The sequence below is a fragment of the Typha angustifolia genome, chromosome 14 (genome assembly GCF_048772165.1).
Source record: "Typha angustifolia cultivar Huaian chromosome 14, ASM4877216v1, whole genome shotgun sequence".
In the NCBI taxonomy this organism is placed as follows: Eukaryota; Viridiplantae; Streptophyta; class Magnoliopsida; order Poales; family Typhaceae; genus Typha; species Typha angustifolia.
In genome coordinates, this window is record NC_133252.1 from 1,185,371 (window position 1) to 1,202,555 (window position 17,185).

Below are 17,185 nucleotides of genomic sequence, written 5' to 3' on the forward strand. Positions count from 1 at the left end.
GAGGGGTGACATTTTGTCCCTAATTGTCCTTAACCCGCAACCGAACGGGCCCAAGGCCCACATCCTCCATAAGTGAAATCCCTCGCCGCCGCTCGATCCCTCCTTCCCCTCCTCGGCGCTCGACTCATCTCTCCGTCGCCCCTTCCGCTTCGGAAAGGTACTCCTTTTCCGTCTCCCCTTCTTTTTCTCTCTTTGCGTGCGTTCCGAGGTGCGGGAAAGTGAAAAGACTAAGGGCAATGGTAGTATCCCTAAGATTTGGCCATTTGAGGAGGTCGTTTCCAGTGGATTCAACGTGTAAGGATCGGTGGTCGCACTCGATTTTCGTGGGAAAAATCCTTCGCTTACTTTCTCTAAAAGCTTGAGCTAACGGGGAAATGGCGGATTTTATAGTTTGTTTATGTTTGGGCTCGTGATACTTTTAGGTCCTTGGGATGCTTTGATAAGCCTAAGACGTAGATTTGAGTTCGATGTGTAGAGTTTCATATGTTTGGTATGTTTGATGAGATTGAAACTTGGAAATTTCTGCTCTGATGATCTTGCGGTCTTTCTTTATCATCACATATTGTCGAAAAAGAAGGCTTGAATGATGATGCTTACTTCTCACTTTTGGGCACTGCATTTTATCAATTGGTTGTTTTTGTTCGCTTAATTTATATTTGGAGGAATGATCTGAAAACAGACCTTTTAGCTTTACTGAAATAATCTTTAAAGCTTTAAGATTCTGACTTTGGTTATAATTATACAAGTTCATCTCCTATTATTTCATGGTTTCACTTGATATGCTGGTTAACTGTTGAATCTTGAGAAGTTATTATGCTTTCCATCTACTGGATTTCTATGTTGGTATGCTGAAGTCCATTTTGTTGTCTGAATTCATGTTTTTACATAATTAACTCATAAGTAAATACATCTGTGAACATTATTAATGTATGTCATGAAGAAAACAAAGTCTGTTGAAGGAGATCTAGAGAAGGAAAAGTTAGGCAGATCATCATTTGGAACAACAAGAACACATATCACAGTTCGGCTTGAAGTCAAGGCATGTGAACAAGGGATCAATATAGATTATGTTAAGAGCATTGAAATTAATAGCCTTCTTTGATGCTAGCAGAACAATGGCCTTCTTATATGCTTCAATATCCTATCAAGGTTGGCAAGGACTGCTTAGTCTTAATGTTAGACAGGAGGCTGCCAACCATTGAAAATGTATACCAGAAAGGAGGAATTGGGCCAGCACCGACCCAATTATGGACACCCTCTAGGTCTTGAAATTGGACAAGATATAGTTAAACCAGAATAATCTGTAAAAGTATTTGTCCCCTTGAGTTATGTATGACTATGCCTCAAAACACCATCAATTGCCTTATCATGATAAACTTGTAAGTGCCCACAAGATGAAAATTACTTAAAAATTCTATCGGCATGCTGGCAAATTAATGAAAATAACTTTATTGTAGATTATCTTTCCGGTCAGTCATTATAAATATTTCCATTTTGGCACTAGACAGTGTTTCACCAGCATAGGTATCTCTTTTCTTGCAGGCCCATCTCCCTCTGTGGGAAATTTAACCAGGAGAAAGCGTAACAATGACTTTTCCTTTTCTAAGGCTACCCACCATGCAACTGCCCAAAATAATCAGGTATACATTATGGAGTTGCAGTAATCAGCATTATCATCATTTATTTGTTCATTTGTTGACTTTATCTTTTAGTGCTGTGTTCTGTTAAGCCAGGTTAGGAGGTGATTCAGACATGATGAGGATAATATTTCACTTTTTAAGCAATTCTTTCCCATGTTCACCCAATTTATTGCCAAAAGTACCTGATCATCTGTTGTAATTTCCAAAGAAAAGAATTACCACCTACTATTTCTTCTTTTATTTCTTTCTTTATTTAATAACATATTCTTCTCCTTCTCTGAGTACTTGTTTTCATCTCCAAAATTTAGTACTTATTACTATTTCATATCGTGTTAACATTTTGCAGGCAGCTGGAGCGGGATGTAGAGACTGTAATTGATGTGCTGCGGCCAGGACCTTTAGGTATTATTGAGCACAAGTTCTCTGCTGCGGAAGTCCATGAGGCCCATGCCACTGTCAAGAGAGCAGTTGCGAACTGGCGAAGGAACGCAGCCCTTGAAAGAACTGGCCGCAAGTAACATTTAGCAAATAGATTGTTTCGATTACTAACACGCCCACTTGTCTAATAGCAGAACAAAAGGCATGCTTCAAGAGTCAATAATAACAAATTGCATGTATATGCTCCATGGAATGGTTTCATTAAGTACATTTAGCTTACTATCTGGTTCATCTATTTGTTCAAATGTGAAGATTGAATTTGCTTTATTGACAAGTAAAATAATTCATCAATATGTTGGTTAAACAACATTCCTTGCTACATAATAATTGAAAGGCTGACCACCAGATTCTCTCTTCTTCCCAGTATGTGTAAGGGCACCTATTGCAAATGTTTGTTTGCTGCAGATTTTTTTTATTATTTGGAAGAAAAAGGGGAACCCCCATTATATATATATAGGTTGAGCCAGATTAGTTCAGATGTTCACTCCTTGTTTGTTAATATTATCAAGGTGAAAAGCTAGTGGGACCAGAGGGAAATCCTTAGACCATCTGGTTGCAATAGTTTCCACATCATATGAAATTCTTAACAAAGTGATAACCTTGCTGGAAAAATTATCTGCATTTCTTGAGCTTGGCATAGAAATGTGGGGTAGATAGTAAACTCAACCAACCAGCAAACATTAATATAACTTGTGCAGGAAAATAGACAGCAACTAAACTAGAGACGACTGACTGAAAAGAAAAGTTTTCTTCTGCTCTCCTGAAGGAGAGGAAACAGAGCAAAGTCTAGCAACTGCAGAACTACTTATTTCTTCAACTGCTTATTAGCATTGCCTACTTCCAGATGATGAGGACCACTTCATTACTAGAAGCTCTTTTCTGATCTAGAGGGCAGATTGAAATATCATCTCCGCAAGTTCCTGCATTACAAATGAGAGGAATCAAATTTCAGATTCATTTTAAGCAAAATGGATATTGGAATCGAGGAAGAAAACTTGATCAAACTTTGCAGTTACCTGTTTTCCAGAGGCAACAGAAGGTTCCCCCCACTCCATGGCCTTCTTTTCTAGTGTCTCAAAATCTGCCTTGCCGGCCTGTTAAAAAGAAGCCCATTAGTGATAAGATGTTTATATTCCTAGCCTTGATTGTTTACTGCACTTGTTATTATAAGTTGTCTAAAAGATCCTTGATTGTTTACTGCACTTGTTATTATAAGTTGTCTAAAAGATCATACCTCAATCAAAGCCCCAATTTCTGAGTTAAAACTCTGATAGCGCTTCTGGACGAGATCAAACAGAGAACCATCCTGGATTTAAAAAACAAGCTAGTCAGCAATCTGCAAGACGAAATCATGATGGATGGTTTCTTTTCTTTTTCTTCTGAAATTACCTCAATTAACTTGGCAACATTCCGGAGGCCACGAGCTAGGGTGTCCATACCAGAAATGTGAGCAATGAACATGTCCTCCACATCAGTACTCTCCCTCCGTCTGTCATCATTAAAAGAAACAAATTCTATGTCAACTAAAATATATCTTGCAATGAAGCATCGGAAAAGGAAAAAGATGTGTAACAGAAAATATTAGTCCAAAATGAGATTTCTGTAGAGTAAATGAACAAACAATTTTGCGTCAAAGTTGAATCCACCAGGTGCGAGTCCTCCCTGGGAAAAATGAAAAAGAAAAAGAAAACAAATTAGAAAAAACATGATTATTACAAATGATATATATGCAATATATTTATCTATGTTACAAATTTACAGTTAGGGAAACTGAGATTGTCTTTAACACATAAGTGATATCAGTAAATTATAAAGATAGAAAAAAGAAGTCATGTAAACTCACATTTCTAACCACACTTAACATAACCAGAGTGGCCTCCCCAATATCCGTAAGGAACTGATCTGTGTCCCAACCTGTACATGCAAGCATTAAGGACAAGTCCTTTGTCTCCCAATGAAGAAACTAAATTTAATTTGATAGCATCTTACAGTTCAGGGTAGAATATAAAACATACCAATCTGGGGATCACCAGTATTTGCATCAATGTTTCCAAGTAATCCATTAATTCTTGCAGTTTCAAGCTCATGATGGCAACTGCAAAATTCAGATGTAAATAACTTGCAAGAACTATGGTCATAAGGCTAGCTTTGGGGGGAAATGGTGACAATAACACACCTATGACCTGCTAGAGTAGCATGGTTACACTCGATATTCAGTTTGAATTCTCCTGTAAGATGGAGTAGCATAATAAAATTAGTTGTAATGAACAAATATTTATGTTGTTACAGAAACAAACAATACTTCAGGGAATCCTAGTGAAAGATAAGTGAGAGTAATTGAAAAGGAAATATCACCAAGTTTATACAAGAAATAGAATACTCCATTACAATCAAGACGGTCTCAGGTTATATCACCAAGTTGGTTAAATATATATAATGAAAAGGAAATATGAAATGAGAAGAATACCTAGAAGACCATACTTCTGCAGAAATGCGAAGGTAGTTGCAGCATCCCAGTCGTATCTGTTGCAGACAGAAGAAAATTTTGAGACAGCAAATTTGAGAGTAATTGATAAGTAAATCTATAGGTTATATACATACTGATGTTTTGTAGGCTCTTGAGGTTTAGGTTCTATTAGCAGTGTCCCTGAATGTTCAAGAAACAAATGTTATTATACTATGACATCTAATATCAAAAGAATCAATAACAAGCATGCCAACCAACATCTCCAAAATCAATGAAGGATATCAGCATAATCATATCAATCAAAATAAGATATTACAGAACCAGCTTATAATTTGATCATTTACAAATGATAAATGTGCATTACTCGATTATTCATAGGTCCTCAGAAGAATAACTATGAGATGGTTAAAAAAGGATATCTATAATACACTATATATATGACCTCCATGATTCAATGGTCAAAGAGTCTAGGTTGGCTAATATAACTACTAGATGAATAGTACCATTGAACCCAATCTTCTTCTTGTAGTCAACAGCAGCTTGAAGAAAATTTGCCTGGAAAATTGATAACCTGAATTAAAACTTATAAGGAAATAGATACAGATACAATTTTCAAACTTTTTTTTATAGTAGAAACTGAAGAAAATAAAATATCTACATCAATTCAATCATCTAAAAAGATAAATTTTGGTGTATGCCACCAACTAAAAGTAAGGTAAATCAACTAATCGAAATGCAATATTTCTTACCAAATGATCAAGTTCTCTTTGCATATCAGTATTCAAAAGAGTTTGATATCCTTCTCGCCCACCCCAGAAAACATAATTTTCTCCTCCTAGGTAGTGAGTAGCCTATGAAAATTCAAAAGCAATATAAGCACAAGATGGAACAGGAACAATAGTAAATGCCCAGAAGACCTACCTCCATGGCTTTCTTGACTTGAGCAGCAGCATAAGCATATACTCCTACCTCCGAGCTACAACATCAATTTACAGAATTTTAGACCTTTTTGTAAATGTGTCCTGGAAATGCAAGTAAAACAAGAAAAGGAAATACCTAGTAGCAGCTCCATGCATGTAGCGAGGATGCAAGAACAGCTGAGCAGTGCCCCACAACGGTTTTATTTTAGTCCCCTCCTGTTCATATATTACAGAAACGGTTTGAGCATAGGGGGAGTCATATTAAGCAGATAAAAGCAGTCAGCAGTTCAAGTTTTGTTCTACATGCAGCACCCTTACCTGAAGTTTCTTTGCTAGAGAAACCACTTCATCCAAGTTAGCATTTGTTTCCTGTGACAGCCAACACACATTGGGATCTGCAAGTTAGACTCAACCAAACTACAAGAATCTTTACATATTTCATGGTGAAATAAAAACAATTAGCAATAAAAGGCAAATAAGAATCCTTAAAACAGGTTAAGAGATCAAAGACACAGCCAGCAGTTACTCTCATGGCAAAAGTACAATATGGATAACTACATTATCAGACACCAGGGATCGGAGATACAAATTTACAATTAGAGTGGATATAATACTCAGAACTAAATGCAATTCTGATGTTCCACCCAAGGTTCTACTGTCAGACCCATTTCAGCAGTGAACAACCCACCTACAGGAAAGAGGAAAATAACTCATTATCGAATAACATACCACCAGTGTTTTACCATCAGGGGCAATATCTCTGTCATGAAAGCACCATCTATCAACTCCAAGCTTGTTTATGAACTCAAAGTGTGCTCTCACTGTATCAAATATTTTAATACGATGTTAGTCACATTCCTGTGTTGCAAAATGTATTCCAACACAAAACTAAATAATCTTACTTCTTCTTTTAGCCATAGCAAGTGAATTTGTACCATCCTCCCATGGCCATGACTTTGTTGGGGCACCAAACGGATCAGCTCCAGTTCCACGGAAAGTATGCCAAAAAGCAACACTAAATCTCATCCAATCCTATACCATCAGGCATAAGTATATAGATATGATACAACATTAAGTGAGAAAGATGAACTAGATTTCATGTAAACGACTAATGAACCTTCATTTTCTTTCCAAGAATCTCTTCCTCGGCATTGTACCACTTATAAGAAAGTGGGTTTTTGCTGGTAGGACCCTGTGGACAATTAGATAAAGAATTTACAATTAAGCATATCAGTCCACATATGAAAACCTATAACTAGATCATCCAAACAAGAACAATATTTTCAATGTAAGTATAAGATTCTTCGTCCACATTTGAAAATGTATAATCACATTTGAAAACCTATAACTAGATCATCCAAACAACAACAATATTTTCAATGTAAGTACAGTATTCTTCACAATTAGCTGCTGCATTCTAGCATGCTTCTCAAAGCTATAACATATGTATTGAAGCTCTTACCTCATATTTGATCTTCGGAATGCCAGGAAAGAACTCCCCTTCCCAATCATCTGAAGAGCTATCACCACAAGAAGCCTCAAGATTGGCTGGACAAGTTTGCTGACTGGCAATCTACGACAAAATACCATGACCAATTAGTCGGGCAGAAATACTAAAGCAGTCAGTCTCATGGTTTGCAACTACTAAGAATATTCTTATGCTTCCATCTCTATCATGGATTCCCCTATGGTTCGCGACTACGTAAATTGCTTCTGTTTAGCCCAAAAGTTCTCCCTCTAGAAGTATTACTCGATTACTTACAACGATCGACAGTGACAGACACAAGCCTAGAAACCAGAGCAGAATCCCCTTCCTCTTCATCTTTCACTTCACGCAATCGAAAACCCTGCAAACCCAGATGATTACCATAAGATCATCACCAACGTTATCAAGAACTGTCCAAGTCACACGCATGCGTGAAGAATCCCAAATTCATCAATTTTACCCACTAAACCTAGGGAAGAACAATAGAAAACAAATTTTTTTCTGTACGAGTGCTTAAAAGAACAATCTTTTCAAAGATACGATTTCGATTAGAAATATCAACAAAAATCAGTGAATAAAAGGATCTAGCCAAAACCCATCAACCCAAGCGGATTGTTAAAAAAAAAACACCATACGGGAAAACGCTCAAAAAATTCGAACAACAAAAGGAAAGAAAAGGCAAACACAGAGTGGATAAAGATAGTCTACAGCGGCAAAGATGCAGACTCACTTGGATTGGATATCAATCGAAAGCTAAAAGGACATGCAGAAAAGTGTCTCAGCCTTCGCGGCTCCTCGTTTTATATATAGAGAAAAAAGACGTGATCATTATGCATCAAAACTCAGGGGAGTCCTGGTTCGGAAAGTATTCGGACTCATCCGGCGACGGGAGTCCAGTGGAAGCGGTCTAACCTGGAGATCAGCACAACTGCACCGAGATTCGTGAACAGGCTCCGTGAACGGGACTCTTTCCGTGCCGTCCAAGTTGCCTCGCGATTCACGTGATAGTAAGATCACGGGTGGCGGCAGCTGTTTATTTAATTGCAACTTTTATATTTTTATTTATATACAGGTTTATTTTTGCAAATTTATAAGCTGGAGTAGCTCAGTTGGTTAGAGCGTGTGGCTGTTAACCACAAGGTCGAAGGTTCAAGCCCTTCCTCTAGCGAATTTAAATTTTAAACTAGTTACTGTATATCAAAATCGTATATTTTTAGCTATTTACTATTATTTCACTTTCAACAAAACTATAACTGTTAGATTTTGTCTAAATCAATCCTTTTTCAAAATTGCCTATTTTTAACTATTCTTTATTATCTCATTTTTAACTAAATTGCAAGCGTTAGATTTTCAATCTAATTTAATCCTTTCAAATTTGCCTATTTTCAGCTATTTTCTATTTATTTTTCTTATCAGTATAACATCAAGTTGGCATTATCAAAATCGTCTATTTTTAGCTATTTTTTTTTATTATCTCACCTTTTACTAAATTGCAACTCTTAGAGTTTTCTGTCTAATTTAATCCTTTTCAAAATTACCTAATTTTAGTTATTTTCTACTTATTTTCCTCATCTTCGTCTTAAAAGCAACATCCATATTACCCATAAGGCCTCAACACTTTAGAAAAAAAAAAAAAAAAGAGTGAGAAAGATCAAGTTACTCTCCTCCCTTCCCGCATAAGCCTCTCCATAACACTTTTAACTAGTTATTGTATATCACAATCCTATTTTCTTTAGTATTATCTCACTTTTAACTAAACTGCAATTTGTTATATATTATTTTGTCTAATTTAATCCTTTTCAAAATTCCCTATTTTTAGCTATTTTCTATTTATTTTCCTTATCGATATAACATCGTCATCTTAAAATCAATATCCATATTATTTGTAACACTTTAAAGGAGAGAGAGAGAGAGAAATCAAGTCACCCCGACCCTCCCCCACGTAGGCCTACCTATCTGTGACATTCTACTAGCAACACTATGCTAAGGTCACATGCTTCCTCTCTCCTTTCTTTCTTTTCTTCCTTCCTTCCTCATTTTATTATGTTTCTCCTCTATCGTTTCCACGTAAACCATTATCGTCCTTCTCTTCTTTCTATTGTTGTCGCTTAGCAAAATCCTATTTCATGTCTGCCTTTAAGATTGATCCTCGGTGAGACATCTAATATCCTTTTGTATTAAGTTTCAGTGGGGTGGCATGTGTTTTTTCATCCTCTTGTTGTCATTATTTTTCTTAGTGGAATTTGATGGCCCACAACTACTAATCGACCCTTCCCTTTATTAGCAAGCCTCCCCTCGTTGAGATAACCATGTGGAACTTGCCTATATTTCACACTGTGGCCTCGGTAGTCCTCTCGGAGGTGATGTCCCAAATTGGTATAGGAGATCACCTCATCAGCGACCTCATGCCATGTTGACAAACTTGACCTATCTAATACCGACTTATTCCTCGTGGTGGCTTAAGCAATCCCTTGGTCGGAGTTTGGTCATCAATGATTGAAACTCATCTATCTTGTGCCCTTTCCCTTTCTTATGACCAACACAACCTCCCCCTCATCTCTCTTATTTGATTTTGTCTCCCTCCATTTTCCTCTTCTATATTTATGGGCTACGGGTGATGGGTCTTAGGCCAATTATCGGTCTAGGTTCATCTAAGGTCAAGTCCAACTAGGGTAGGCTGAGGTCCAAGTCATGCTAGATCACACTATCCTGGTTGAGGCTGAATTTGAGTTTTTTTTTTTTGGGTGATCAAGTACCTAGATGATTCTTCTTAGCTTTGCTTCTGTTTGATTTTGTCGACCGGCTCATGTGAACCTCAAAGTGGGTCGTGTTTAATGAGTAGCCTCTCAATCACTAGAAAACTCAGGACAAGTTAACTATCTTCCCTTAATGTTAGTATATATATTGTGCTAAATGTACACTATAATATATTACATATACATAGTTAAGTTAGCCTAGATGACTGCACATAATGTCTCGCATGATAGTTGACATTACTACATTTACTATGATAATACATATTATTCTATGATGCTAATATTTGTAATTATGCTTGCTGATGATAATATTGATATTCTTCTTACATAATAATATGCTACCAGCACATGTGCACTATTATAAGAGGTGTAATCTCTATGTCTGCGATAGTATCTGATACCTCCTTAGCTAGAGTAAAAGGTGAGAAAAAAATTTATTATAGTATTATATAATATGGCTCAGGTACTAATCTATAAATCCAAACAATCATATATGTTGTTCATCACACTCAGACAGATATTATACTGTCATTAGTCTATAGTCAAACCCCGTAGAGTATTAAAATTAGAGGTATGATGATATAGATTTAGCGATACCTGATGAGTGCAAGGTGAGAGCACCTTTGTTGATCTCAGTGGCTCCATGGTGTGGATGATTGATATCCGATATTATTGGTGATTATGATGATGGGCACATGACTAAGGTCTTCGGTTTGTAAGACAATTGATCAACTGTCTGGCGGGTAACTAATAGGTGATTCTAAAGCTAGAACGAATCTTCTCTTTTGTGAAAATTTATTTTGAATGAGTACAGGTGATGGCCGGTATATCCAATATATAGTGTGATGGGCGGATATAGGGAGATCTCGAGAGGCGATTTATGTAGGAGTCGAATAGTGCTAGTTTACATAATTATATGCATGTCTTATGTCATATGAATTAATATGACATTTGTTATTTGCATTTTTCGTGTTGAGTGTAATTAGACTCATCCATGTATGATATTTGCTAGAGATATTTGTCACTTGATGAGCAATAGACTCATCCATGTGTGATTGATGTAGATTGGTTGCCCATCGTGGCGGGAGTTAGCATTTTGTGGTAGCCCATCTTCTGAGGCGCTAGTCCAACTTTTATTAAATTTTTTTTATAGCTAGTAACAACGAAAGAGGACATTTTTCTTATTGTATCTTCTTTTCATATATACTTTTGTATTTAAGAATTTTAATCATTTTTGTACACTATTAATAGACTTATCGTGGCTTGCGGGATCTACTATGGTTTTTGCTCTTTTGATTTTATCTAAATAATTATGATTTGTATGTTGCTAGTTATTTCAATCTATACGTGATCGAGTCACATATGAGGATAATCTCATGTGAGAGACAAGGTTCAAATTGAGTTATTTGTAGGATTCTTGAGCTTATATTAATGGATAACCATCCATGCTTGTAAACAGGCTACAAATATCATCAGACATATAGATTTACATGCAATATTTTTCCTAATATCTAATATTATCATCAAAATCTTCATGCACTAATGACCTACCTAATCTTCTCTCTTTCTCCCCCGTAAGGAACTCCTTCCTTCTCCTAGTGGGCACTTTTCCAACTTCATTAACGTCTAAAATTGCTTCATTAGACACATAAGCAATATTTAACCAAGTGAAGTTGGCCACCCTTGCCAAATCATTAGAGAAAGGCTTCTATAGTGGCAGCAACAATCAAAGCTATCATGAATAGGAAAAAAACCAATAAGTTAAACCTTAAGCATGGCGAGATATAATCCTAAACTAGAGCTTAGTGCTCAATTTCGACAAGATACGATTGATTGATTGATTGATCTACTTTTACATGAAGAATTGTTGACCACTAATCACTATCTCACACACGGAGAAACTACCAAAAGCATGCTGTTTGGATGAGATACACGTACAAAATAAAATAGATTTGGCTAAAGAAATATTATTTTATAGATTACAAGCTATAATTGAATTAACTCTAATCAAGAAACAGAGTTACAGACATATGATGAATGCTTTAGTAAACATGCATAGTAACTAAAGCTTATTATCTTTGTCGTCGAACGGTAAATAGAAACCGACTAAGGTACATCAGTGGACTGACTAATTATGAAACATAATAGTGCAATTTGGACAATATATATCCATCAATGGATTCCAGTCATTTGCAGCTGTGATTGCAGGAATTTCCTAGAAACCTTCTACTTGGCAGTCGGCAGCCCTTGGTTGATGTGTCTACGTCTCATGATGCGTCATGACATGCCATTCCATGCATGCTGCATGCTACAAAACATCTAAACTTGGAATGCCATGAAAGGATTATGTATGATGGCCAACATATGTCAGGTGCAAACTATGTTAAGGTTGAAAAGAGATCTAAAGTGAGGATGTGATATATATATTTACATATATAAATAAATATATAAATATATAGGTAGTGCGTAAGGTGAGCATGCAAATTGGAGATTGCGATGAAGGAAGGGAAAGCCAAGACGCCAAGCTAGGATCTTATGATCCGATACAGGTGATAAACATAATATCCCATGCATTACAATGCTTCTCACCACCAAATATAAGAGCTATAAATACTAAGGTAAGTGAGAGGAGGACTGTAGGCAAACAAACATCCCTTTGCACTCAGAAGACCAAGAGAAATGGTCATTAATATTCACAACCCATTGGCTTTTGGAGCAGGCCTTTTAGGTCTCTCTCTCTCTCTCTCTCTCTACATATATATATATATATATATATATATATATATACTTTCTAGTAGCTAGACTTGCATGGCATATACCACAGTAAGAGCTAATTCTTGTTGGTTTTCTTCTAACTTGTAGGTAATCTCATATCGCTCATGGTGGTACTTGCCCCGGTGTAAGCTCTACCTTGCTTTGATCTTAATATGAATCTTGGCATGCATGATATGCATTTTTTTTGTCGACATTCGACTAAATTTTAACTTTGTTATATATATTTTTGAAGGCCGACGTTTTATAGAGTTTGTAAGAAGAGATCAACGGAGTCATTTCATTCAGTACCTTATGTAGTGGCCTTGCTCAGTGCTATGCTATGGTTGTACTACGCACTTCTCACCATGGATTCGATGGTGCTCACCATTAACGTCTTTAGTTGCTTCATCGAGTGTATTTACCTCATAATATATCTAGTATATGCCCCTAAGAAAGCTAAGGTAATCAATCTATCCCTTTTTCTTTTTTCCCTCTAGTACTAGACCTCTGTTATTGTTAACAGATGAAGAATTAGAAAATCATAATTAGTGTTATCTTTTGCAGGTTTTCACGTTGAAGATAATCTTCTTCCTAAATGTGGGGTTGTGTGGAACTTCAGTTCTTTTCACTCTGTTATTTTTGAAGGGAAGTAGACGACTCCATATCACCGGGGTTCTCTGTGCCTCCTTGGCCGTCGGCGTCTTCATAGCTCCTCTTAGTATCATCGTATGTTCGTGTTGTTAATCGACTATATATATATATTTTTTTTTTTGCGACCAACATAAGATAAGATAGATTTAATAATTTCAGTGCTTAAATTTCTCTAGGTTAAATTGAATGAATATAGTGTGAATATATGAGAGAAACTAAAAGGAGCACTGAATTGAAATCATAAAGGCACGTATACTATTTTACCATATTGAATGCTTTTTTCTTCTTCTTTTTATGCAGAGGCAAGTGATAAGAACCAGAAGTGTAGAATATATGCCATTTCCTCTGTCCTTCTTCCTCACTCTTAGTGCAATTGCATGGTTTGGCTATGGCCTACTAATCCGAGACATCTTCGTGGCAGTAAGTTTCTCTTTAAATTGATAGTTTTCAGTACTTAGATCACAATTATTTTTCATCTATTCTGATTGCTATACAATTAAATCCTGTGTATTGAATCAGGTGCCGAATATTGTGGGCTTCTTCTTTGGGATGGCGCAGATAATTCTCTACTTCATATATGCCAATGCAAAGAAGGCTGAGCCAGTATCAGAACTCACAGACCTGGAGAAGGATCCAAAGTCTACAATAACCTTGAATCCTAATGTAGAGGAAATCAACACGAGCGACATAACTGAAATATACATCGAAGGAAGCGGATCCCCGATATCTCAGGATGAAAAGCGCGAGGAATAAAAAGTTATAAAACCTAACCTCCTCAAACTGACCCGATTTGAAAAATATAAGTAGCGTTAACCTTTTGAGCCCTCGTGAAGTACTAAATGTATCATCTAGTTTTAGTAAGCAGCTCAGCAGTCTATGCATGTATGACTGGAGATAAAAATAAATCTAGATGTTATTGCTCATTTTGTATCATAAGTATCTCTAACAACCTATGTCAAAAATAAGTGAATATTGGCTGGCCTTTTCCAGGATCTAAACTTTTAAAAAGCTAACATATAACAATTCATCTTCCATAAGTAGCAATGAAATCCAAAGATTATCAGATGATCATTGAATTTGCTATGCAAGCATAAGTAGAAGTCATCAAGCAGATCAATTATAGACACTTGTCAGCTTCCTGATCAAAATGTGATCAAATGAACCTGAATGTTGATCTTGTCTTTCAAGTTTCAACTGCTACTGTTGGAAAATAAAGTTTAAACTAACCAATTAGCAAACAGCAAACAGGAGTTCAATTCCTCCTGCCAACTACATCTAGTTGACCGTCTTTGTCATAGTTTGGACTTTTTCTTTTTTGCAATTTTATGGGATTTGAGACTTCCCAAGGCCTGCATTAAAGAAGGAAACAGGATTAAAGAGAGAATAATATGTGGATATTGGAGTAACAGAGATATAGTAGATTAGTAGCATTACCTTCATCTTTTTATTTTTATTTTTCTTATTCTTTTTTCTTTTCTTTTTCTTCATTTCTTCTGCTTCCTCTTGATCATCTCCAGAAACCTGAAATCTTCAAGTTTGTTACATCACTGATGGTAAGAAGTATTATATAAAAAAAAAATGCTTGATTCTATACCTCAGAAGAGTCCCCAAAAGAAGAAACATGGCGTACGACTCGCCCAGAGGTTGAAGGGCCACCTGTGTTTGATGAAAAATACAGGTCATTTATTCGCAGTTATGTGTACAATCATGTGATACAACAGTGTTCACAAAGTGAAACGATTAGAAGTCACGGAGGAAAACTCTAAACAGATTACACAGCCTCCACTTTTTGGAAGCACAAATTATCTAAAAGCTGTATAATTATCTTCTACTTGATGTGCGTACATGACTGAATAATTGTTCTCATATAAGTAGTAACTTTCTGTGCACAATATGGGATTTATTTTACTGGTTGCTGACTTTTCGCTTGATCACTACAAGGATTTAAGCATCACCTGATTTCTCCCCAAATCCATGTCACTTATGGTTGAGTTTGTGAGCAAAACAGTGATCAAGACAAAATGAATACTGCCAATTGTTCATATATCATGAAAGGTTTAATACTTATACACTGTTACTTTTAAGAAAAAAACATGGACTTTGACCAAATATCACTGTCACTGAGTTTTGCTTGCTCTCCCTCTATTTCAGATCGGTTATTTTATGATTCTCAATTTCTAATTCAGTTTACAGCAAATGTGATAATGAGTACATGATAGCTACCAAGAGAAAATTAGGAGGAGCTTTGATGCAAACCCTAAAAGTAATCGAAGAACAAATAGTCAGAAACAGGATTTACACTCTCAAGTATGAAGAAAACTAACAGTACATTAATTCTAATTACTAGAATTTTTCTAAACAAAAGAACTTTCGGTGTCTTTATACAAGCATCATAACTACTAAATCAAATTGTTGACCCTTCTGGTCCAGATCATTCAACGAAGTTGTATAGTTTCTAAAGATCCAACTTCACATTATAGTGATAACAATCGAAAAGCTACGGCAAAGAAAAATCGTACCACAGCTAGCTTTTACTGTCTCCTTCGCATTCTTCACCGCCAGTTCGAGAAGGTCAGGGTTTATGGACTCGAGTCCATCGGGTTGCTGAAGCTTCCTTTCCAGAAACTTCGCCAAAGCTGCAGCTTTGTTCGTTGTTACCGGCCCTCCCGGATGAGCCAATCTATTCGTAAACCAAAATTTATATAAATTTCAGCGGAAAATGCACAGAAATCGACAGATTTGTTCCATAAAAACTCGATTTTGCTAGAGCAAATCGCACAACTATTTAATCTGGAAAAGAGTGGGGGCGGAAAAGGAACCTGGGTTGGATTCGAGATGGAGGCGGAGGAGCAGGAAGAGGGGCGAATTTGCTGCCACGAAGAGCTCGCCGCTCGTCTTCGGTTAAGGGATGGGAAGACTTCTCATCGCCCACCATGGTTCGCGGAGAGAGATAGACAGAGAGAGAGAGAGAGAGAGAGAGAGAGAGATTTGGGTCGAAAAGCCCTTCGGATCCGTACCCAAAGTTAGATTCCATGGGTTAGCGGATCCTGAGGGACTTCTTTTTTTTTTTTAATGATAATTTCACTTAGATCCGTAAAACTTACTGTAGAACTTTTGAGCTCTAACACTCATTTTCTTACACCGTCTTTGCCGTCCCCGATACCACTAACAATAACATTAGAAGAAACCCAATTTTCAGTATTATAATTAAAATAGATTTCAAACTAGAAATCCAAACTTCATGTCTCAAACATGTCTCGGCAACGAGATGGGGGAGAGTAAGGGTGGGTCTCACAATAGGGGATGTTGTGGGGGTCGATGAAGACAAAGAAAGGGAGCTTCCGAGCAAGAGATTTGTCCTTGGTGTTGACCTCACTGGCTTTTGGGAAGGGGAGAGAGGAGAGACAATGTGACTAAGGAAGGCATGGTCGTAGAGAAGAAGGATAGTGAGGTGAGTTGAGCAGCCATGAGAGCAGTTGAAGATGGAAATGGAGATATTCTGCATCTCTTCTTTTTTGCCCCTTCTTCTACTGTAAGTGTGATGGGTACTATACTCATCTAGACAAGCAAATTTACAAACTCTAAAACATTATTTGCTTTAAGTTTAGAGATCCCTTCTGAACTAGTTTAGGAACTACTGAACTGGTTCTGTAATCAAACATTTTTTTATTTTTTTTCATAGTTAATTAAATTTATATTTTAAAAAATAAAAAATAAGACTAACTAATCGAGTTCGAGACTTAGCCTTAATATGTTCGTCGAAGAGTCTAGACGGATATGACAAAGGGAAGGGAGGAGAGGGAGAACGTTGGAGTTAAGCAATTATTATTATGTTCAAAGAGGGTATTTTAGCACATTGAAAGTACTTCCTCTTTTCCCCTCCAAGATAAAGTTAAAATTTAAGGATTAACCCAAATAATATCAGTAAGATAATTAATTAAAAGGAAAACAAGGGAAACTAAAGAAGCAATAAAGAGTTAAAAAGAAGGTAATTCTAGTTTTACCTTAATCGCAGAAGAAATGATGAAACCAGTTTCCTTTACTATGTTCCTCCCATAAAAGCAACCACAATG

The 17,185-nt window shown here is 36.5% G+C and overlaps 4 protein-coding genes and 1 non-coding gene across 5 annotated transcripts; 3 read left to right on the forward strand and 2 right to left on the reverse strand.

Moving 5' to 3' along the window:
• Positions 1 to 35: 35 nt before the first annotated feature.
• Positions 36 to 2,283, forward strand: LOC140775989 (uncharacterized). Its single transcript, XM_073119511.1, has 3 exons — positions 36 to 157; positions 1,543 to 1,640; positions 1,987 to 2,283. Exons 2-3 carry the CDS (start codon positions 1,588 to 1,590, stop codon positions 2,156 to 2,158), a joined length of 225 nt encoding a protein of 74 aa, XP_072975612.1. The 5' UTR covers positions 36 to 157; positions 1,543 to 1,587; the 3' UTR covers positions 2,159 to 2,283.
• Positions 2,284 to 2,728: 445 nt separating this feature from the next.
• LOC140775988 (xylose isomerase) lies at positions 2,729 to 7,839 on the reverse strand. The gene is made up of 21 exons (XM_073119510.1): positions 7,682 to 7,839; positions 7,228 to 7,312; positions 6,928 to 7,038; positions 6,583 to 6,657; positions 6,368 to 6,497; positions 6,195 to 6,286; positions 5,784 to 5,834; positions 5,602 to 5,681; positions 5,467 to 5,521; positions 5,295 to 5,396; positions 5,049 to 5,100; positions 4,680 to 4,725; positions 4,546 to 4,601; positions 4,255 to 4,306; positions 4,094 to 4,173; positions 3,922 to 3,992; positions 3,700 to 3,740; positions 3,468 to 3,567; positions 3,313 to 3,384; positions 3,095 to 3,172; positions 2,729 to 2,998 (listed from the first exon to the last, which is right to left on the reverse strand). The coding sequence occupies exons 2-21, from the start codon at positions 7,285 to 7,287 to the stop codon at positions 2,963 to 2,965; spliced, it is 1,440 nt and encodes a 479-aa protein (XP_072975611.1). The 5' UTR covers positions 7,288 to 7,312; positions 7,682 to 7,839; the 3' UTR covers positions 2,729 to 2,962.
• A 206-nt stretch (positions 7,840 to 8,045) lies between these two features.
• On the forward strand, positions 8,046 to 8,119 carry TRNAN-GUU (transfer RNA asparagine (anticodon GUU)). The gene has a single exon. It is a non-coding gene; the product is annotated as a tRNA-Asn (tRNA).
• A 4,257-nt stretch (positions 8,120 to 12,376) lies between these two features.
• LOC140775620 (bidirectional sugar transporter SWEET12-like) lies at positions 12,377 to 13,865 on the forward strand. The gene is made up of 6 exons (XM_073119001.1): positions 12,377 to 12,435; positions 12,570 to 12,606; positions 12,715 to 12,922; positions 13,026 to 13,187; positions 13,413 to 13,532; positions 13,632 to 13,865. Exons 1-6 carry the CDS (start codon positions 12,387 to 12,389, stop codon positions 13,863 to 13,865), a joined length of 810 nt encoding a protein of 269 aa, XP_072975102.1. The 5' UTR covers positions 12,377 to 12,386.
• Positions 13,866 to 14,156: 291 nt separating this feature from the next.
• Positions 14,157 to 16,115, reverse strand: LOC140776258 (uncharacterized). The gene is made up of 5 exons (XM_073119901.1): positions 15,932 to 16,115; positions 15,632 to 15,792; positions 14,707 to 14,768; positions 14,547 to 14,633; positions 14,157 to 14,461 (listed from the first exon to the last, which is right to left on the reverse strand). Exons 1-5 carry the CDS (start codon positions 16,045 to 16,047, stop codon positions 14,405 to 14,407), a joined length of 483 nt encoding a protein of 160 aa, XP_072976002.1. The 5' UTR covers positions 16,048 to 16,115; the 3' UTR covers positions 14,157 to 14,404.
• Between the last annotated feature and the right edge of the window lie 1,070 nt (positions 16,116 to 17,185).